The 23,918-nt window shown below is 39.2% G+C and overlaps 1 protein-coding gene across 3 annotated transcripts in view; it reads left to right on the top strand.

The window, feature by feature from the left end:
• DOK6 (docking protein 6) overlaps window positions 1-23,918 on the top strand; it is a 171,580-nt gene that overhangs the window by 117,485 nt on the left and 30,177 nt on the right. For 2 of the 3 annotated variants that reach the window (XM_035125321.3, XM_035125322.3), the window contains exons 5-7: window positions 1,788-1,977; window positions 13,612-13,750; window positions 21,561-21,678. In XM_035125321.3, coding sequence (XP_034981212.1) covers window positions 1,788-1,977; window positions 13,612-13,750; window positions 21,561-21,678 — 447 coding nt within the window. Of the gene's footprint in view, window positions 1-1,787; window positions 1,978-13,611; window positions 13,751-21,560; window positions 21,679-22,241; window positions 22,393-23,918 lie in introns of those variants that run through there. The other variant, XM_088675295.1, reaches the window with a different exon arrangement.

Raw genomic sequence — 23,918 nt, 5'->3', positions numbered from 1 at the left:
TCAAGTTGTTGGTGGAAGAGTCCATCTGGAAGAAAATTACAGTGGTGATTGCTGGGCAGCTATGCAGAGTTGCTGTGAAGCTGGATCACAGCACTACTAGACCAAGCCTGTAACCAAGATTGAGAAACAGAATCCACGTGGGTCTTCCAGCAATGAAGCCACTTGTTTAAACCCTACATCCTGAGCAAAATATGCCTCTGCATTCTGAAGCATTAATACCACATCACCCAAGAGCAGCAAGCTTTTCAAGCCCTAAGTGAGCTGATGCTTGTTTTTTAATCCAGTCAAATACAGTAGCAGTGCTATTATCTTTTACATTTCTGCCTTCGAATCTTGGGTTGAACAGATTTCCAAAATTGTGAATTGGATGGCAACAAAATTCTGCTGCTGGGTTCTTTCTCCCACTCTCAGCCTTTTGAGGCCTAGATCTAGGCAGCAAGAGGAAGCCCACAGCCTAAAAAGGGACTGAATCCTCCTCCCTTCAGTTGTGGCAATGACAGTGCTCACTAGAAGCAGCAATATATATTGCTGCTGCATTTGATAGCTGTAGTATTAGTGTATAACTCAGTACTTGTTTGTTCTTGGTGTATACAGTATGTAGTCTTACATAAAAGTCTTCTAGCTCAGTTTTTTGAATTTTTTTTTTTGGGGGGGGGGGGGAGGTCGAATACATCAACACATTGCCCTAAAATGTATTATTCTAAAAGAAAATATGAGCTAATCCAAAAATTTCCAATTTCAGGGAGGATGAGGAAGCTTTGGGGAAAAAATAGGGAAATGCTTTTTCTGATTTTTATTTTATTTTTTATTTTTGCTTCCCCTCTCCTCTCAGCCCTAGGCCTTTGCATATCCACTGCCAAAATCTCTATATTCACATATTCTTGGGCATATGCTGGTCCACATTTGCATAGAGTAAGTAATATGTCAACTGAAAATTCAAGAATACCTGATAAACATGGCTTCTGAATTTATCAAGAATACCTGATAAACATCACCTACTGTTACATCTGAAAAAGGAGCTGGCCCAGACAGTGCATCTGAGTTATGTGATGTCACAATATCTCCCAAAGTGGAAGTATTGGGAGGGAAGTGATAAAATCACAGTAGAAAGAATGTGACCTTCCAGACCCCACCTGTGAAGGTTAATTAGATGTGATGTGGAAAACCTGTAGATCAAGGTTTCGGTAGTGGTGAGGGGATAGAATAGCCAATAAGGAGTACAAGTAAGGAGACAATTTGGGTTGTGACAACAGCATAGGGGAGGGTTTAACTCTACATAGTATTCTTGATTAACCACTTTCTTCCAAAGCTTCTATTGGTATCTAATTGAAGGCATACAGGTACCTAACCAAAAAGAAAAATTAGTTCCATTGTGCAGTTTCATCTTACATGTTTTCAGATTTTCTAATGAAATACGTTGATGCTTTGTTTGGTTTTTTCTCCCTTTGGAATAAAAAAAGGTCCATCATGGTAAAGAAGCTCTTTCAAAATAGCTTGCTAATTGAAATTATTAATGCAATAAGAAGAAGCTAATGATATCATTTTATGAAGGTCACTGACAACAGACAGTGTTTAACTGTTACATTATGCCATTGAGCATCTGTTACTAATGATAAAGAGGTCTCAGCTGTGCTTCCAGATGTACTATGAGCTGTCTTCTGAGAGAGTTGCATTGATGTATTTAAATGGGTTTATTATTTACATGCTTGTCACTAGACTGAAAGGGAATTATCATCATAATGCAAGCTAGCTCACTATTTTCACCATGATTTTCCACTCCTTTTCAGAGCGCTTCAATGTTTACCTAATGCCTACACCAAATTTAGATATCTATGGAGAATGTACAATGCAGATTACTCATGAAAACATCTATCTCTGGGATATACACAATGCTAAGGTGAAGCTGGTGATGTGGCCTCTCAGTTCTCTGAGAAGATATGGGCGGGACTCAACATGGTTCACTTTTGAATCTGGAAGGTAAGAGACAATTATGGAAAGTAAGTAGATTGACTCATATTGAAGAATGTTTTATTATTGCCATGATGGGGCATGAAGCATCAGTGGGCACTTTTTAAGAGAAGTTATTCTTCTGTCTGGAATATGATTATTTTTTAAAAAAAATGAAAGAAGTTCTAATCCAAACTTTCTTTGACTTTTCACATCAAGTATACATACCTGACAACCGAGCACCAGACTTCATGCAGTTGATGAAGCAGAATTTAATCCATGTCTTGCATCTAGTAAAATGGAAGAGTGTCACAGTGTAGACCCTACTGGAGGATTTGTGGTGCCTCTTCACAATCCTGGATTTGCATGAAATCAGGGAGGGGGAAGAGAATCAAACTGAAGGCAGGTTGCGCAACTGCAGTGGCCATGGCATGGAAGCCCACCCACCCTTTACTCAAACATCTGTAATTGTTTAAAACAGCTACTCCCCCCCTTTCATTGACCTTTCCTTTTCATTGTTCTCAAACTTCCCCCTCTTCTTTTCCTCACTGCCTCTTGTGAGAGAAATAAGGGGTCCAGAGCCCTGAAAAGTCCATAGTACCCTCGCAGAATGTATCTCACTCCTTGTACCATGTGCTATATCCACCATGAAGCTCCAGATTCAGCGTTTCTATTTAGAACACATATTTCATTAGGAAGCAAATGCCCATATATTTACAACATCCGTCAGCTGAACTTCACCACCTCTAACTGAACAGCCTGAACTTGCCATTAAGATTCTGTTCGTCTTAAAGATACAATAGCATATATAATCATGGGGTATGTGTGCAAAGGGGGACTGCAGAGGAAGAGAGAGGAGGGGACATGGACATGGGAGGTGTCTGTATCCAAGGGAGAGCTGAGAAAAGGAAGAAGGAAAAGGGGAATGAAGGTGAAAATGTGGGTAAAGGTAAAGGGACCCTGCAAACGACTCTGGGGTTGCGGCACTCATCTCACTTTACAGGCCAAGGGAGCTGGTGTTTGTCCACAGACAGTATTTCTGGGTCATGTGGCCAGCATGACTAAGCCGCTTCTGGCGCAACAGAACACCGACACCAGAGCAGCGCACAGAAACGCCTTTTACCTTCCCGCCGGAATGGTACCTATTAATCTACTTGCACTTTTTGTGGTGCTTTTGAACTGCTACGTTGGCAGGAGCTGGGACTAAGCAACGGGAGCTCACCCCATCGCGGGGATTTGAACCACCGACCTTTTGATCGGCAAGCCCAAGGCTCAGTGGTTTAGACCACAGCGCCACCATGCGGGGGAAGGTGCAAAAAAAAGAGAAAGTAGGAGGCATGGGAATGGGAGTGAAAGTAGGGGTGCGAAAAAGGGCTGCAGAATATGAGGCAATGGTGGCTTCATCACTGAGTGGAATGTGAAAAGAGTGCTTTGTAGTTGCAATGTGTGGGGAAGGAGGTTGCCATAATAAATTTATTATAAAGTTGCAATAGGACTGCTTGTTGGTTTTGCTGCAGCACAGCTACCCTCTGGGAGTTCTGACACATAAATACAGCAAAGACAGAAAACTCCATTAGTCTGTGTGCTTTCCAACTTAGCAAAGGGTAGTGTACTTACCATAATAAAATGGGATGAAGCATAAGACATTTCAGGTTGACGAATAAGCATGCTTAAGTTGTAGTTGTGGTTTTGAGCACACATTATCTACGCTGACAATGCAGCAAATGTGTGTCAGTTATCCATACTTAGGTGAAGAGAGAAGAGCCGCATGCTTGTTTTGAACCTAGAAGGTGTGATGCCAAATGGTAAAAACCCTTTTCAGGCATTTAAAACATTTGTAATAAACTTTTGAGGAATGCAGCATGTTGGTGGCAGATACATTAATTGGAATGCCTGTAGAGAACCCATGTATCTAGCTGTGGAGTATTCTTTGCAAAGGAGCTGCAAACCCTTTTGCATCTGCATACGTAGGCCCTCTACAGACATTATAATTAACATGCTTAGGTCAGGGTCAGACTCCTCAGTCCACCTTTTAAATGTCTAAAAAGAGCTTTTTCAGACCGTAACTGCTCAAGAGCAGGAATCAGTTCTGTTATTTGGTCTTCCCTCCGAGTGTGTCTAATGTTTTCATTACCAAGAAGGGAAGGGAAGGATGATAAAAACCTATGAACTTTTTCGTATCACAATTGGTGTGCCTGAAGTCAGTGTGCTTTAGCTCATAAGATTCAGCTAAAACTTTTGTGATTGATAGAATCTGGGAAACTGGACTGTTAACATGAGCCAAAAATATTAGAGCAACCAGTAGCATAAGTAAGGGTTATCATGCTCAAGTTGAGGAAGACCTACTTAATTTTTCAAAATAATAATAATAATAATAATAATATTAAAAATCTTACAACAATTTGTCATAGATTTTTATCTTTCCAATTTGTCACTTTTGTTCAGGAATTGCTCGTTCAGAAATTTATTGCTTTGTTCCGGAATTTATCACATGGTAGTTTCAAACATTCCTGGTGTCAACAGAACTCATTGGTGACCTTGGGGCAGTCACTCTCTCTCAGACTAACCTACCACACTAGGCTATGCTGAGGGTTAATTGGGGTAAGGAGAACCATGTACACAACTTTGAGCTCCATTGAGTAAAAGGTGGCATATAGAAGTAATAAATAAATAAATAAAATACATAAATAAATAAGAATTGAATTTATCACCTATCTCTAGCAATATCTAATATGTGTCATGCTCAGAACAGACCTATAAAAAGGAACGGAGATGACTTTTTGAGATTCCTGCATTGTACCTTCCATCTCTACAATTGTATCGTTCTATAAACTAGCAGCAGCTTCATGTGGCATTGCCACATAAACTGTGGGCATTTGTATACGTCGATGCAGAGTATGTAACCAGATGCTGGTGAGGAGCTTTCAGTCTTATAGCTGTCCATGGTGTTGATAAAAGGAATCTACCAAAAGATGAAAACTCTAGTGTCAGATTTAGCTTGGCCCTGTTTATTTTATTTTATTTTGTGTGTGGCTGTTGTAAGTTTCTTTCTGTGGATTGCCAACTATGGTAAATTGTATAACGTAATAGTTTTAAGTAGTGCAGACAGATAAGCAAAGATTAGAGTAACCCTTCTGATTTACCATTTAAGCAAAATGTGACATTAGCTCTAGGGATAACATTTAGGAGCAATGCACAATCCTTCTTAAGCTCCAGAATCAATGTGTAAAAAGAGGCAGAGGACACATATGTGAGCATGGGGGCTTTTTAGTCGTAAGAAGGGACCTCCTTATATGTATATAAATGTAGTAGGTTTTGTGAAACTGATGGTCGTTGGCATCCAGTATAAATGAGGGTTGAAATAATGAAATAATGTCTTGCTCAGCATTAGGCTTTGGAGAGAAAGACTGAAACATCTTTATTTGGAGGTTTGTTGAGTGTAATTTGCTTTACATTCAAGGTCTCTTTGCTATATTAAAAAACAAATGTTTCCTAGATCCGATTGAGATTGTTTATTATCATTCGTTGCCATATTGGCTTAGGTCATTTACTTGAATCACCTTGGTATAGAAAACAATGTTTGCTCATACTCTTTGCTTGCAATGTAAAATAAATTGGAATACTGTAGAGAGAAATGTAGGGGGGATTAAGCTTTGGAGCTGGGAGTTGGATTGGTAAACTTGCAATAATTTAACTGTATGGTTTTTAAGCAACAGTAAATGGAAAGAAGTAAAATGTCAAAGTCTTATTTAACAACACTGTATCAATTGTTGCTATGAATGTTTGTCAGGTAAACTCTTGAATATGGAGCTTTGGTTCAACATTTGCAGTCATGTTGACACACCTTGTTTTGATGACAAGCATGCCCAAACATTTTCTGTTCCATTTCATGACAGGCAAACTTGTTATTATTTCATTTCAGTAGTTCAGAGCTTGGTTTAGAGGTACTGCTACTGCTTTCAGGTGGTGGTAAATGTGTAATGTTATAGCTAGATAGCTAGATAGATAGATGATATAGACACACACACACACACTCAATATGGGAAAAGTTGTGCATAGTTCTTCAGTTAACATCAGTCCTAGTATTTCTCTCCCTCTGTCCCCTGCAGAATACCCCATATAATTGGCATCTGCTAGGTGGAAAAACTAGATGAATGAGCAGACAGTGATGGCTGATATCCTTAACTGTCCCTCAGGGACTTGAAGGCCTAGACTGCAAAACCAGGGTCGTAAGACTGTTAGGGCCTGCTGTGATCAGCTGCTTTGGGGATTAGGGCCATGGGCAGGTTGAATGATAAGTTTATGCATGACATAAAAGGATTGAGAGACTCTCCGTGGGCATCCATCTTCTGCCGTGTGCAGTCAGTATCTTGAGATTGCCACTCTTGAAAGTCAGACAGCTGCTGGTATCTGATAGCACAGTTGGCATAATATATAGGGACGTTTTTAAACGATTGCTATTTCCATTTACCCTAGGCAGCACATCCATGGAAGACTAATGATATATCTAGATGAGTGGTTGTATTCCTCTCTGTTATCATGTTCTGATGAAGGTTAGAAATGTTAAAAATAAATATAAATAGATAAATTGGTTTCTTTTGCTTTGTAAAGAAAAAGGAGTGGAACGGAGTATATATAATCCAGCAAAAAAGAAACTGGAGCAGATGAAAAATATAAGTAAAGGGGGGGGGGAATAATCACAACTTTTCCCCCCAAGGTAGACCAAGAACTAAAGATGTCATTTCAGTACCATAAACATTTACTGCAATATGTTCACTTTTAAACTTGCTGTGTTATATATTCACCACATTTCCTCCTACAGAGAAAATTTAGTGTTCAAGTTAAGCTAAATTCTGCCCTCACATATGGCCATGCTTGGGTCTATAGGGCCACAGGTTACAACCAGGTCACAAACAGATTGCAACTTGTGATAATTGAGCTGAAGCCAAGGAATTATGCCTGGGCAGGAGAGTGAGGATGAAAGGACAAGCCAGGAGGTAGGACCAAATAACTACCAAAGGATACAGGAACATGCCAAAGCTCAGGGAAAATGTGTTACTTTGGCTTAGTGGATTCACTGTCTGGCATGAATGGGTGGTGTCAGTCTAGGCCCTTTTAAACTTGCTGTTTTGGTCTGAGGCCATTATAAAACTAATGCTCAGTGTCATTTCCCTTTCTGTGTGGAAATGGAGTCATATGAGCTTTGTTCTGTGCATAAATTCAAGTTCAATGTGTTACTATTAGTATCTTAACTTGGGACTATGAGATCACATTACCTTGCATGTTCCCACTCAACCACTTTGGAATTGGCACTGCTACAGGTGCCACATGATAAACGTTCTGCATTTGTAAGAACCTGATCGTTTACTGTTGCGGCACTTTGGAAGTCCCTGCCGAATGATATCAAGCAGGCACCTTCACTCTATTCTTTTCAATGCCTGCTAAAAACATTATTGTTTAAACAAGCTTGCCTAGATGCTTAGGAAGGTGATGCTTAGAAAGTTGATCTGAATTTTAACCTGTTTGGTATTTTAACTATTTGTATTGTAATTTTTTCTTGATAATTCTACTTTTTTATATTTTTTTTGTAAACTGCTTTGAGGGTTTGTTTGTTTTTTACAATCAAGCAGTGTATAAATTTTATGAAATGAAATGAAATAAATTCAACCAAGAAGCAAAACACATCACTTGTTTTGGCTTGATATCTGGTGTAGATGAAATCCCTGTTTCTTGCTTCCTTACATGTCGAACTTTTGAGGTACCCTACAATGTGGTAGACATGGAACTGTTTGCCTTATGTTATCATATGTATGAATAATAATTATAATAATACCACACCCATCTGGCTGGGTTTCCCCAGCCATTCTGGGTGGCTTATAGCAAATCTAAAAACATAATAAAAACCTCACTATGGTTCTTAACCATCCTAGGATGGTTTCATTTCCTATTTGAAATTGTAACATTGGAGGTACATAAGTATTTTATTTCTTAACATGAGAATATCTTCATTTTTGAAGGAATGAAATTGGTCATATTTGTAGTGAGAAGGATAAGACAGTAACAAGGATAACATTTTTTTTGTTGTCCAAATAATACAATATTTTAAGACTAATACTGTATAAGCTTAATAAATTATTGCTCTAGCATAGGAAAGAAGCTCAGATTTTGGAATATACCATTATGACTTCTGAATTTGTGTGTGTGTACTGTTATTTTGCCTTTGTTAAGCAGAAGTACTAAAGCCAGGCAAGGTGTGCTAAATAATATGTATAATTCATTCCATTGCACTGGGTTTTATAATTCTTGAGGATTAATTATCTGACAACATGTTAGTTTGCTCCACTGCTTCCATCTCTGGAAAAGGTGGATGCATCATTAAAACTGTATAGATAATTAGTTTCACCAGCCTGCTTTTGTTTGTGTGTTTATATTATTATTCAGTGCAGCGTGTAATATAGGTAAGTTTAATAAGGTGGTTCTTGGGGGGGGAAGCCCTCCTCAGTGTATGTTCATGTTTTATTGCAAATGTGTTGTGTTTTTAAGGTAAACTTCATGTTTTGAAGTTGGTGGGCTCTCTGAATACTTAATTTGTTTATAAGCATGCTTTATCTACCTCCACAGTCAATACTATTCCTATTGGGGGAATAGTACAAATAGCACAATACTCATTGCAGAGTTGTGTGCCACATCTGAGCTGAAAGATCTTTCAACACTTCCATAACCCCAGAGACCTTTGAAATAATTCAGAGGCTTCCTGGGGTGTCTCTCTCCACAGTGCTAGAAAGACTGAAGGGAGGCTGGTCAGCACAGAAGTGACACATGACTCTGATCTGTTTTGACCTAAGCTGAACTACTTTCCTGAGCAAGACTGTAGTGTAGTGTTGTGTAGCCCAGTGAATAGCCCAGAGCACCAGTGAATATGAAGCCACTTCTAAGATGGCTGTCTAGTGACCTCCTCAGTAATTACAGTGCTGAGGGGAGGGATATCTCTTGTGGCTCCTTTCCAGATAGAACTGTGAAGGCTGAGGACCAGCTGGCCATTGAGTTTAGAAGTTCACACTGCGCTGCCTGACAGATCAGTAGTATGCAAGTGCCATTTCTGAGCTGGCCAGGTTATGGGAGGGCAGGGGGCATTATGCGGTATATGAAATGCTGTTTTAGAAGAAGTGCAAAATATAAAGCGATATTAACCACAAGTATGACATGTATCCATCATGAACAAATGTTGTTGTTTAGTCGTTTAGTCATGTCTGACTCTTCGTGACCCCATGAACCAGAGCACGCCAGGCACTCCTGTCTTGCAGTTTGGTCAAACTCATGTTCGTAGCTTCGAGAACACTGTCCAACCATCTTGTCCTCTGTCGTCCCCTTCTCCTTGTGCCCTCCATCTTTCCCAACATCAGGGTCTTTTCCAGGGAGTCTTCTCTTCTTATGAGGTGGCCAAAGTATTGGAGCCTCAGCTTCAGGTTCTGTCCTTCCAGTGAGCACTCGGGGCTGATTTCCTTCAGAATGGAAAGGATCTTCTTGCAGTCCACGGGACTCTCAAATATACCCACACAAACAAATGTACCCACACAAAGATTAGCTCCCATGTTCGCATCTTAATACTACATCACATACTTCACATCCTCTCCTTACTGTACTGTAGTTGGTTTCTTTTCCATCTTCAGTTGATATTTCTGAGAGGGATTCAAGAAACCTGCCAAGTTGGCAAAAGTTTTCAGCTTATCCAAAGGGGGGTTTAAAGGTTAGCATCTGCCCTCTAAAAACCAGATTGGGAAATGTCAGTTCAAATTGGCTAACATCTGTCTCATGAAAACTTTCTTGGAATAACTTTAGGTTTTGTAGCTCACCCTTCAAAATAAATCTATAGAATAAGCCCATAGCTATTAAAATAACAACAGTAAGTGCATGGATAGAGGAGGAGTGATGTGAAGATGAAACTACCAGGCATGGAATGTCTTACCCCAGTGAAAAGGAAAACTCTTTTTACACATTGCTTTATGTATAATAACCGGTAAAGTGCCCCAGCTCATCCATTTGTACCAGCAGGTTATAATATAATAATAATTTATTATTTATTCCCCAGCCACTCTGGGCAGCTTCCAACCGAATATTAAAAACAGTTCAGCATCAAACATTAAAAACTTCCCTAAACAGGGCCACCTTCAATTGTCTTCTAAAAGTAAAATACAGTAGTTGCTTATTGCCTTGACATCTGCTGGGAGGGCATTCCACAAGGCGGGCGCCACTACCGAGAAGGCCCTCTGTCTGGTTCCCTGTAACCTCACTTCTTGCAATGAGGGAACTGCCAGAAGGCTCTCGGTGCTGGATTTCAGTGTCCAGGCTGAATGATGAGGGTGGAGACGCTCCTTCAGGTATACAGGACCGAGGTTGTTGTTGTGGAGTTCCCCTTTGAGCATTCCTCATTCAGGATGGGAGGTGTTTGTGTCACTGCCCAGCTTTGTGAAAAACACTCTGGCCATGCTTGTGTTTGGAGTGTTACTATGGAGTGTCACTATGGACTTACAAAGAAAGACTGTACAAATTGGATTTCATCCCTGAGAACAGCATTCTATTTTTCTGGAACACTAACAACAGAAAGGTGAGAGTAAGCAAGACAGAAGAACCTTCCTATTGAGTAACAGAATTGATCAGCCCACAACATATATAACCAGGCGTACTCAGGACTAGGAAGGGTTGCTCCAGACAAGTGCAGTTGAACATTTCTGAGTTTTTCCTGTCTCTTCATCACCTAAAAAGGGGTTTATATTGTTAGTTCCATAAACCCTAAGAATCATAGTTTTGAACAAATTGAATAGCTGTGAAACCAACTTCCAATGGTTCCCCCACCTCTCTGAATATTGCCTCTGTCAACTTCAGCCCGATGAACTTCAAAGCAAGAGGAATTAATTTACTGAAGCCCACAAACTAATAATTATGAGCAACACATCGAGTCACAAAAGCAGGACCAATATTTGCTAGTGAGTTCACTCCTGAATCCAAGATACATGTTTTTAATCTTTCTTGGAAATTTCAAATGTGTAACATATGGACAGAACCCTCCTGTGAAGCAGTAGAACTTTTGGACCTTGTCAAGTACTTCTTGAGTTTAATGGATTGGAGGCAGCTGAGAATAACTATATCACACCTTTTAGAGCAGACCAGACACTGAACTGCTTAGATCTGTGTGTTCTCTTCATGGTCCTTTATTTACTCCATGTTCTTCCTGTTGTTAATCTTTGTTCTGTGTCATCCCTGATTTACAGGTCTTTTCCTATGACCTTTTTTCACCTATAGGGCTTGTCTGCTGTCAAGATATGCTGCTTTGATTAATTGCATTTCCTGCTCAACTTTGGTTGGCTTCACTCTCATCTTTACTTGTTAACCTTTGCAAGCTTTTATTGTGAACTTTTATGTGCTTTAACCTTTTCTTTATTGACTATCTCACCCTACCAGTACAGCCTCAGTGCTCTTTTCTGTTTGGTGTTTTTTTTAAAAAAAAAATTCCTTGTATAGCTCCTGGCTTTCCCCCCTATCATTGTAGCAGTATAGCACTGGTATAATTGTGTTCCCACAACAGTGTAAGTGGGAAAATTCCAACTGGAACTTTTTTATTTTGGGTGCTTGATGACATTACCAGCTGCACTGGTTCCCGGTGGAGTACAGGATCAGGTTTAAGGTGCTGGTTTTTACCTTTAAAGCCCTATGCGGCTTGGGACCCTCGTACCTACGGGACCGCCTCTCCTGGTATGCCCCTCAGAGGACCTTAAGGTCCACAAACAACAATATTCTGGAGATGCCGAGCCATAAGGTGGCTAGATTGGCCTCTACTAGGGCCAGGGCCTTTTCAGTATTGGCACCAACTTGGTGGAACGCTCTTTCACAGGAGACCAGGGCCCTGCGGGATTTGTCATCTTTCCGCAGGGCCTGCAAGACAGAGCTGTTCCGCCTGGCCTTTGGGTTGGACTTAGTCTGACCCCTGTGTTTTCCTCCCTCATGGCTTGGATTTATGGACTACTTAAAATGAGGCTGCATTTTAAATTTTTATATTTTAATACTGTATTTTAATCTGTATTTTAATTAATTCCTTTTTTATGTTTTATTGTAATTTTATTGGTGTGAGCCGCCCTGAGCCCGGTTTGACTGGGGAGGGCGGGGTATAATAAAAAATTATTATTATTATTATTATTATTATTATTATTATTATTATTATTATGGGACTTGGAAAATTCTTTCACACGCCAATGGTGAATATGCAGGCAAATGGACTGCGGCCACAAAGCTTCCCTCTGCTAAATCTATGCTAATATGAGTTTTTGTGGCAACATAAGTCGTACCCCAAACTATGAGTAATTAGAGTTTTCCAGTCTAATCATGGTTAGCATGAAGGGACAGGCAGTGTACATGGGCAAATGTCTCATGCATTGACTAAGATGAGGTATGATCCAGACACAGTCTCACTTACAGGCAGCAATCTTCAAATGCACTTTTCACAGTCACTGTGGCAGCTACCACTTCCTATTCTGGCCTTCGATCCATCCTTGCTTCCTTCCTTCCTTCCTTCCTTCCTTCCTTCCTTCCTTCCTTCCTTCCTTCCCTCAAGTGAATGAACCAATTGCATTTAAAATATATACAAGGGCCAACAACCTGGCACATATGCCACCCCTGTTCTATAGATATGGTAATATAGGAAGATGGTCACTCTGAAACCGACTGGGGTGAATGATCTGGTCTTTGCCCATGGGAGAAGCTGAAATTCAATATGAAAAGCAAGGAAGGTAGGCTGGAAGTGGAACTTGATCTCCTTTTTGATATGCAAACTTTTCCAGGCATAAGTTAGACAGATAATTCTGACGTTTGAAACAGTTTTGCAGCAGTCGCTGCGGCCCTCCAGATGTTTTGGCCTACAACTCCCATGATCCCTAGCTAACAGGACCAGTGTTCGGGGAAGATGGGAATTGTAGTCCAAAACATCTGGAGGCCGAAGTTTGGGGGTGCCTGCTCTAGCTAATAGCATCATTTTTGTTGGCCAGGGCAAAAAATGGATGCCCGAACCTTAAAGAACCAGTTGCAGCATCAGACCACCAGCAGGAGAGCGGGAACAGACATCGACCCAGACAAATAAAGAGATGAACTCTGACATATTTTTTCCTATACTCTGTGGCCTTTTACAGTGACTCTGCTGCCTCCTTATCGGGTCCTCCTTGTAGGGTTATCATCAGCCCCTGCCTAACTGTATCATCTTCCTTGGCCAGGAACATAACAGGAATGCTGCCTTGGGCAGCAGGCACACCATCAGCAAGGTTGCCACCCAAAAGGAAAGACCGCAGGGTGTTGTCTCTGTGAGGGTGACATAAAGACCACAGACTTTATTTTTCTGCCCCTTTAAATTTTTTATGTTTATTTTTGCCACACATGTAAAGCCGAATGTGGACAAGTTAAATGCATGTATTTAAGGTTCTTAAAGCAGCTTTAATGTCAAGACTAAATTTTGCCTATGTCATTAGAAATCCATTGACCTATTGACAGAATAATATTGTGCACCCATTGCCAGAGTAATTCATTAGCAATATGAATACCAGAAGAACCCAACTATGCATGTTTATTTTATCAAGGCGTTATAAAATAAACAAATAAAATAAATAAAAACTCTTTTTCTAGGATGTGCGACACAGGAGAAGGGCTGTTCACCTTTCAGACAAGAGAAGGCGAGATGATCTATCAGAAAGTCCATTCTGCAACGCTGGCAATAGCTGAACAACATGAAAGATTGATGATGGAGATGGAACAAAAAGCACGGGTAAGGATCTTACTCCAATATTGCAAAAGGCATTTGCTGCATTAGGAAGGGAATAATTGTGAAATTAATTAAAAAACAAAATCAGACTTCTTTAAGAAACTTAATACCCATGGATACGTTAACATGATTCTGAAAAATGGATTAGTTATGAAACATTACCGGTAGTTATTTTAGGCCATATGTTCCCTCAGAGTCTATATTTAATACACAGCCCTGATAGGTAGATGGAACAACCGCCAAGGTGTTATTTTTCTGAATGTGGTGTCCATGTGAGTATACATCCTCTTTTCCCTAATGCCAATCATTAACCATACCACATTGCAAGCTGCTTTTGGAGCCTTCCAAGTTTAAATAGTAGTTGGATTGTGGCATGGTATTTTTTTTAAAAGGAACAAGATGTGCTCTTTTCTGGAATATGTCCAGTGATGTCATTCCATGAATATATTTGCTTTCAAGAATTCCAGTATATGCTCTTCTGTTTGGTAGATGAAGCCTGCCTTTATTGAAGCAAAACCAATTAAGCTTATTACAAAGGCATCGTAAAGGTTAATATATGTCATCATACAGTGATCAGAAGACTACATTTGCCTAGGTGCCACAAGACAATCTTCATTCTCTCCCCCTTTATTTGAACTTACCTTGTTTAGCAACATAAATATTTGACTGTTAATATACACATGAACAAACTCTGGTTTTTACTCTTTAAAAAAAACACCTCACATTTTGAGAGCATATTATTATGGGGAAAGCTTTGAAGTCATGAAGAATTCCTATCATAGCATTCTAAATCATTTTGTCCTTTGCTTAGGCCACTTTCTTTGGTGCAACAGGCAGCCTTGCAGCAAATTGAGAGCATGCAATGTTTCTATGGTTGACTCACACAGGCATGTTCCTTCCCACTAACTTGAACTGAGTGCATTAATTTTTAGGCAACAAGATGTTCAAAGGAAGAGCCCGTTTAGGGGAAAGTCAATACATTTGATTTATTTTAATTTTCCTTTTTCATTTTAGGATATTATTTAAAAGGACCGTGGTAGAAGAATAATATATATCAAACATTGATATATATTATTTAGAAAAGCATGGAGGCGGTTTAGAAATAAATGGAATTCTAAACAATCTGACATTAAAGATAAACCTTTCTCCCCCTAGGATTTTGGGTTATAACGGCAGAATGCAATTCATTTGTTTTACCTTTGACACAGGGCCACAGTTGTGGCCCAATTATACTTGGTATTTATTTATCAACAGTATGTGGGGTTTTTTCTTTCCTATATTTATCTTATCTTTATCTTCAGTTGTCACTTTTTGTGTAATTTGGTGAATATTATTTATTTATTTATTTAAATGACAGTTGAGTCGAGCAATTGGGAAGTGCAGGCAATCTAGTCTCTGGTTTGTTAGTTCATCTGATGTTCTAGTGTCTTGCCTTTAGGTTTCCTATCCCAATTACGAGCTGTGGATTAATTTATTTTAAATGAAAGCTGAGATCCTTAGTGAGGGTTGCAGGCAATGCAAAAGTGTCTTTTGTGCTACAGTAGAAAGCTGCATGGAACACACTTGTTCTGTGTATCCTTTTTCTGACCTAAGGCTTCCTCTTGATGTGATAAAAACTGAAGGAGCCACTAGGAAAAGCACTAGGCTAAGATGATTATATTTTCAGGAAACATAGGCCTGCCTTAAAGCCCTTTCTCCTTCTCTTTGAAGATTTGAAGCTGACTAGAGGAAATGCTCTCTGAACATGCTCAATGATGTGTCCCCCCCCCCAAAAAAAATGAAGCCCTGGATATTTAGACTACAATCTTATACTATGGGAATCAGGTACATTGAACTCAATGGGGCTGAAAAGACATGCATTGGATTGTCCTGTTTAAATAGACCAACAAAATAAACAAGCCCATATAGATTATATGGGGAGTGACTATTTGTCACTGTCACCCCATACCACAACTTTTTTGTTTGTATCCCCCACTTCATGACTGGCTTGTAATGAAAGATGTTTGTTCCAGCAAGCATTCACACTGTCAGAATCCATTTCCATATAAGTGGCTAAAGGGCAAGTTTCCAATGAGATGGAGTGGCTGAGAGGGCAGTCCCATTGCGCAGTTTGTAATTCAGATGGAATCACATTGACAAGATAGCATGAGTGCTTAACTTCACTCTCTCTCTCTTCCTTTTCCTCATAGTTGTCTTCTTTGTAACTGGCTTTGTTCCTGTTGTGTGGAATAATAGCAGAAATTGTAGTAATGTTAGGTTTGAAAGGAAGCCTGCTGTTTCCCCCCTGTAAAATCTGCTATCGGATAATTTCTGCAATGTTCTCCATAAATGCCCAACTCTTGTCTATGTGTACTACATAATTTGTGAGAAGGAAAACATGTGTGAAGTGGTTCTCTCCATGGTTTCAGGTACATCTTTTATTCTGAAACAGAATGGCACAATGACACTGTTATAAGGATTGTAGAATTTAAAAACTAGCAGTGTTCCTTTTAAGAAGCATATACTAGCCTAACATCTATGGACTGAAAAGGACTTAAATATTTCATCATGTAGGTGTAACATTTAGGGCAATAATATGGTGTATCCATTATTAAAAGCCATGGCAAGGGAAGGCAGGTATTTCTAACTCATTTTGCCAACTTCCACTCCCAAGCTTATGTAGTTTTTTTAATATAGTACTGTTTCTTTAAAAGTATACAATTCATTAACGTGCTACTGTCATTTTAAATAGAATTTATTTTACTAAGAAAGTTTTTCAGAAGCAGTTAGTTAACCTATTAAAACTCTTTTGCCAGGTGACCTTCTTATTTGCTCCACTCCAATTAGGCCTCAACAAGGACTCTTGTTGAAGTTTCAACCCTTACTAACCTATTTTGTAAGAATATTCATCTGGTTCTCTTTCCAGACATCAGAGCCTCACATTCCAAACTGCCTCTCACTTCTTGACCCTTGGTGCTTATACATAGGTTTTCCCTTTGGCTCTTTAACCTGAACTGGCCACCAAGCCACCCTGCATTCTTTTCAGATCCTCAACTTCTGCTGTCATCTTCTTGTGACTATCCACCATGAGCACTAAGCAGCAACCAACATAGACTGACCAGCACTCAGCTATATGTTCCATTCCGGCACCTTTAGTTCAGGCTCGACCAACCACAGTGTCTAACTGAATCTTCTAAACTTGCAACCACATATCAGAAAATGCATACTTTCTAGTCTCCTTTTGCATACTGAGAGTCCAATCTCCAACCCCCACCTCAGCTCTCAGTTAAAGTTCCTCAGTGACAGTTAAACCAACTGTCACTTGACCAAACAGAAGACCAATAAAAATGGCAGAATGCATTAAAGTACCATTCAATTAATCAGGATTTCTTCATAAAGCCTATGGAATCTATGCTCAGAATATTGAAGGTGCACTTCATTGAACTAAAGACAGTCAAAGTCCCATGTGCAAACATTATTTCTGTGGCCAGGTACAAGTCACTGGAATCTGTAATATGCAAACTGGGAGCCAGGTGCATAGGTGACTTTTATCTCCCCCTTTTCTGTGGCATGGATTTTCTGGTTTCCTTCTCTGAATAACTAAGTTCTTTCTGCACTGATGCTAATCATGACTCCTATCTAAACCAGTGTTTGAATCAGTGATTGCCAAACACCCCCTGCTCAGTCTTAGAATAAGACTTTCAAAACTAAACTTTCTGCCAAACTCCATCTTCCAAATGCAATACCGCCTCACACATCCACTCCCTGAGGGCTCGCCCACTCTTCCATTTGTCCCATGCCTAGAAAGCATGGATCTGAGCAGTTTTCCACTTGTTCCACTACTTTCCCCAGGAAAACCCACTCTCCCCCCCCCCCGGGAAATTGGAGCAAAATGTCAATTGGAACTTAATTGACATTTGCTCCAATTTCCCTGGGGAAAGCAGTGGGAGAAGTAGAAAAAGTCCAGAATTTCTCACAAAGCTTCTGCCCTGGGCCTTTTTGCCCATTTTTGCTCCAGTGGTAGCAGCAGTGATAGGATAAGAGAGGACATTTCTCTTTTCCCTGCTTTCTCTAATGCCTTCCATGTTTTCATGACTTAGAACAAGTACTAGGATCACTGGCTAATGAAGGTTTCATAGAACTACCATGCTTTCCAGTATGTCTTAACATCAGCATACAACCAGCTCAGAATGCTATATATTAAGAGAGTTTGAGTTTGTGTGCATAAGGTTAGGAGGCAGGGGATGGTAGATGACAAGGGCAGAGGGAGTATTTAAGCCCCCTTCCCCCATTGCAATGTTGTCACATATTGAGCTGACTGTTATAAAATTGGGATTTGTCATCAGAGTTGTGCTTGAATAATATTTAGAGCCATAACAATCACATTCCATATGGGAAAGGGGGATGGAGAAGAATATCTTCCTGAGGTTGAATTCAGGTTTGGATTAGGCCATGATGACATATATTTGGCTGACACAACTACAGTTATCGGGCTACTTTTTAAGGCAACATGAATCTGTCATTTCATTTCATATAAATGGTGCAAGCTGGAGAAACAGGCAGATATGCCTAGATGTTATGTTATAAAATGCAGCAGCAAAAGATTGCAATAAATTTCACAAGCACTCCTTAGACACAAATGACTGGAAATAAATAAATCAAGGCCTAGGAAAGCTCAAGATGCTCACTTTTGATTTGTTTGTTTTACTTTTCAGAAACTATTTTTATTCTAATATTTCTACATTTGAACTCTAGCCTAGTTTCAGGTGCATTTCTACTCCACATTTCTTTGTGAGAGGCAACTGAGGCATTTGGGCAGACACAAAGTGTGCATGCACACGAAAGCTCATACCAAAATAAAAACTTAGTTGGTCTTTAAGGTGCTACTGAAGGAATTTTTTTATTTTACTTCGATCCAGACCAACACGGCTACCTACCTGTATCCAGGCCATATGTAAGCTCTTCTATATATATTGTGTCTAGATCTTAATCTACAATGGCATTCTTCCAACTGAAGTTGTCAGAAGTATGCCATAGCAACAGTATATCTGACAGTATAGCTACAGCAAAACAAAAAGTAACAACTCAAGCATTAGTTCCATCACTTCCTGTTGAGTACCATGCTGTTATGTTTTTGCGTGTAAACCAAAACCCATTGTGTAAATACATGTAACTAGTCCAGGCTAACTTAATAGGGCAGGGAACTGTTGCTGGTCAGATTTGGTTCTGAGATAGAATTCCCTCTTTCTCAAGATAAAGTCTTCCGCAGCTTCTTTTGAAGGTTCTTAGAAGATTTTGTTTTTCTTTCTTAGAAAAAGGTCTTTTGATCTCACATAACATTTAGATAATGTCTGAGATCAAATAGCCTTTTTCCAAGAGAAAAATGCAGCTCTTAAAACTTCAAAAGCCGCACTGGAGGTTGAGGTACTTTTTACTCATTTGAAGCGAAACCCAAAGGGCACCCATGAGCGGCACTCCCAGTACTCCTGTACTTTACAGTCCTCTCAATACAGGCTCTAATAAAAACTTGCAAGTGAGGTAAGCTATGTGAAAACATGTTGCAATACAGAAATACAAACCGATATCCATAAAACTGCAACATTAGATACATATTTTTTCCATTGGCAGAAACAGTGTATTGTGCTTGTTTGCATATCCTCCTTCTTACTGAAAATAAAATATTAAAAAATGAAGAGGCGGCATATATTTCAAAACTTTACGTTTGGCTTTTTATCAAATGTAATAAATGGAAACTTTTCAGGGTTGCTTGAACCAAAAGTAGTGGTCCAGTTCAACTCTGCATCCAGGCTGCTCCTAGGACACACCCTGCCTTCTTTTAAAAGTAAGGTTCACAAGATCAGCTGTTGAGCAGATTGGGGGTGAATTTGAGGTGGACTCATCTCAGAAAATGATCATTATTGAAACTGAAAATATAGCATAAGAAAAGGGCAAGGAAAATGGCAGCGATTGGTGCTGGTGCATCTTTCCTATGAGGAATATCTGGAGTATTTGGGACTCTTAGTTCCTGAGAAATAAAACGACAATAAGGTAGAATCATAGAATTGCAGAGCTGGAAAGAACCACAAGGGTAATCCAGTCCAACACCCTGTAATGCAGGAATCTTTTGCCCAACATGGGGCTCAAAACCTACAACCCTTAGATTATACATATCCCATTACTGAGCTACTGTATCCCAGTACTGTGTAGATCAAGAAAACTTTTTCTTCCACTCCCATGATGTTAGAACTGTGGGTCATTCCATGAAGCTGATTGGCTGGAATTAAGACAAAATATTCTTCACCCGGTGCATGTGTATGGAATTCATGACCACAAAGTGTGCTAATGGTCACTGCCTGAGATAGGTTTAAAAGAGAATTAAGAGTTGGAAAAACCCATGGACGATAGATCTGCTTTTAGACTTTTAGACATGAGGTTCTGCTTAAAGGTCTTAAGTTCAGAGGCTGTGTGCAGGGTGCAACTGCTATGCTGCTGTTGCTGCTGCTGCTGCTGCTGCTGTTGTTGTTGTTGTTGTTGTTGTTGTTGTTGTTTTATTGAATTTATATACTGCTCTATACCTGCAGGTCTCAGAGTGGTTCACCCTTAGTGATCTAGCAGAGTAGGCATAGTTGTTTCTTTGTTTTATGGATGTATACCTCACTCTTCAACAAGTTCCAAATACGACTTGAAAAATGGGTTAAAAATGCAGTAGAACATATTAAAACACCACAGTTTAAACGAGTAAGTGAAAAGCAGCACATAGAAATAAAACAAATTAATGAAAACAATTTGAAGAGATAAAACAGGTCAGATTTATTAAAATAATAATAGAAAGATGCTTGCCTGTCAACAGAATGATTTCAGAGTTTAGTGTGTCCCCTTCCCAATTTTATTCCTCATTCCTCATCCAGGAACTGTTTTGACTGAGATGACTTGACTTAAATTCTGCCTCAAATGAAATAGGCTCATTCAGATTACAAGTGAATTGTTCCCCCCCATTTTAATAAATATATCAAGTTTAAAAAAATGGGGGGCAATTAAATTAATAATAATAATAATAATAATAATAATAATAATATGAGTTGCAACTACAAACAAATTATTTTCTCCAGACTAGTAATTTTATGGGACTCTAATAGGATCTCTCTGGAGTAAGTATGTTGTTTGCAGAAATTATTTGTGTAATTATAAATATATTACCTAGGGAAATCAACAAGAATATATCTAAATTTGCAGCAATTCAATACTCATTAATGTAGTATTTTCTGTGGGCAGAAATGGGGAGGCAGGGAAGGAACACATTGTTGTGATGTTCAGAGAGTGCTGTACTGCGCGTCCCTTTCTGACATGTCCCTGTTGTCCTTTAATCATTATACAATAGCCGCAGTACAGGAGCCACATGAGAATTAATGCTGTTTTTCTGAATCATTACCTTCTAATGAGATTGCTGCTTGCAAACCCATGAACTCGGCACAGAACACTGCCTCTCAGAGCAGCTGGCTCCCAGTTCTGCTCAGCCCTATTCCCAAATCTGACCGAGTCTGATGGGGGCGGGGAGTTCTTTTCTTGTGACACCAAAAGAGTTGTCAAAGCGTTTTACTTCCACTCAGGATTTCACTTGCAATTTTGGAAGCAACTTCATATGGATTCATCATCAATGTACTTTCCTCCTATGTTTCAGTGGACTCTTCATTACTGCTGTGCACAATTAAAAGTAGTTAACTGTGAGTAAACTATGCTTAATTCACAACACTGTGTGTGATTATAGTGGTTTGAAACATGTAACACTGATGCGAATTGGGCAATAGAATTTATTGCATTTTATTCTTCTTTCAAGCTCCAGACCAGTTTGACTGAACCTATGACATTGCCCAAGTCAATCTCGCTTCCTCGTAGCGCATACTGGCATCACATCACTCGGCAGAACAGCGTGGGAGAAATCTACAGTTTACAAGGTAAGATACTTGAATATTAAAATGGTATGTCCATTAGCTTCTCTCACATTGAGCAAAACTCATGCAAACTGCTTTCATCTGCACTGGCGGTTTTCTTTCCATTTCACTTACTAAGGCTTGTCATCAAACTCAGTAGGGATGGTGAGATATGCTTCCCCACACACCACTCACACTACTTTTTTAATAAAGAAAACACACACCACCTCTTTCTAATGGTATATATTCTTACCAGAAATCTTGCATAGGTTGAGAAGTCAATTTGACAGTTCAGCTTTTAAACGGAATATATGTATAATGTGTGGCTTCTCTGTATCTAATAAGGAAGGGTTGTATGGAATTTCTCAGAGGAAACAATTTGCAGGTATGGAATTTCTCAGAGGAAACAATTTGCAGTTAGAGAAGATTTTATTTTGTTTAAACTGGCACATTCCCTATACATTTTGGCCATTTCCCAGTGAAAAATAAATAGGCAATTACTGCAGTGCCTTGTCAAGTATAGAAGAAATGGTGAGGGTTCTGCATGCAGGAGACGTACCTTTGACAAAAGCCTATTGCTTGTCCAGGAGTTGTACATTTGAAAGCACACTTTCTCTGACTGATAAAGAGACCATGCTGGTGGGAATGGTCTTCTGCAAGCAACTAGGCAAAAGAAACACTGCTAACTCTTCCAGGGAATGTGGTAGCCAGCCACTGGACCCAGAGATCATCCTCTCAGACTGAGGCCCTTCTCCATAGGAATGCTTGAAAAGTCATTAAGAAATATCTTGAATTCACCACTGTGTTGGTTGGACAGTAATCTGCTCTCGGTTGCTTCCTGGATTTATTTAAATTAAAATGGTCAACTCGTCAAAAGAAGGGTGCCCTATATACACAGTAACATCAATAATTCCTTCAATAATAACAAGTTCATGACTTTCTGGTGTGATGATTTGATTTGATGGTAGAACAGTTGAGGCGTCAGTGTCCTCAAACCTGGCTTAAAAATTCAACTTGTGAATGATTATTCATTCATGATGAATTTTTTAAAAAGCAGTCTCCAAATTCTCCCTAAGCTCTTGGCCCTGTATGACAGTGTTGTGATTCGTGTAGCAGTTGATGAAAATCTGTGCTCCAAAATGGAATCAGGAAGGGAGTGCATGATCCCATGGTTTGCTAAATATTCAAGAGTGTTATATCTGCACAGGGATATAAAGAGAATGTCACAGATAATCCTTTCATAGAATCATAGCTTCCATTTAATTTCACAAATTGGTTATGCCAACACAGAATTTAGTACTTTGCTCTGTTAATATACATGGTTGTAATATATATATATATATATATATATATATATATATATATATATATATATATATAAACAAACATCATTGGATAAAAGCCCACTCTACAACACAGTTTGGAGACTGATCAGTTACTGGCAATTCATGAAATACTCAATTTAAGCAGTCAGTTTGTTTACATCCTGTGTGCTCTCATTTGACTAGGCAAATCACTATGGTTCATGCACATTCTTTGTTCAATTCACATGAACTATGACAACGTACATATATATATGCTGAAGATATGTTTATGCAGTCAATTGTTAAACCAGTGACTAGTTTCAGAAAATATAGGACATATGGGTTATGTTGCTCAAAGGAGTACTTAACTGTTTTTGATAGTGTAGTGTTGTTGTTGTTTTTAAAAGATGTTCGTTTCCCTTTGAAAAATATTTTTTCCCTTAAATTAACCTCAGCAGGTGGCCAGCTTGTGAAATTGTTCAAAAGACAGCATGTATGTGTAAGGTAAAGCATGTGGTTTTACACCATGAATTCAACTGATCATGTAACCCGCTGCATTTTTGTAGAACAGACTGCTAAAGTAAACACACAATGTGAGCATCAAGGCAAGTTAGATTGTTTCATTTTCGCTTCTCTGCAACTCATTTGAAATAAAACAATATTTCCATTTGGTGAAGAGGATGCTGATTCCTTGGTTTGAAAATTGGCCAAGATGAATAATTTAAGCTGCAATACTATATATATTTACGTGGGACTATGCCCCATTGATCTGTAAAATACACAAATCCTCTTTAATTGTGTGTGTGTGTGTGTGTGTGTGTGTGTGTGTGTGTGTGTGTGTGTGTAAAGGAATGAAGCTCAAACTGATGATGAAAGGATTTAAGAGTTTGGCACAAGAAAGTGAATAAATATATCATAATGACATAGAAACACTAACAGGCCTAGCTCACCACTTGTATG

This window comes from Zootoca vivipara, chromosome 8 (assembly GCF_965207765.1).
Source record: "Zootoca vivipara chromosome 8, rZooViv2.hap1.1, whole genome shotgun sequence".
Classification (NCBI taxonomy): Eukaryota; Metazoa; Chordata; class Lepidosauria; order Squamata; family Lacertidae; genus Zootoca; species Zootoca vivipara.
Note: the sequence above shows the minus strand (reverse complement) of the source record. Positions and strands in the feature narration are given on the sequence as shown.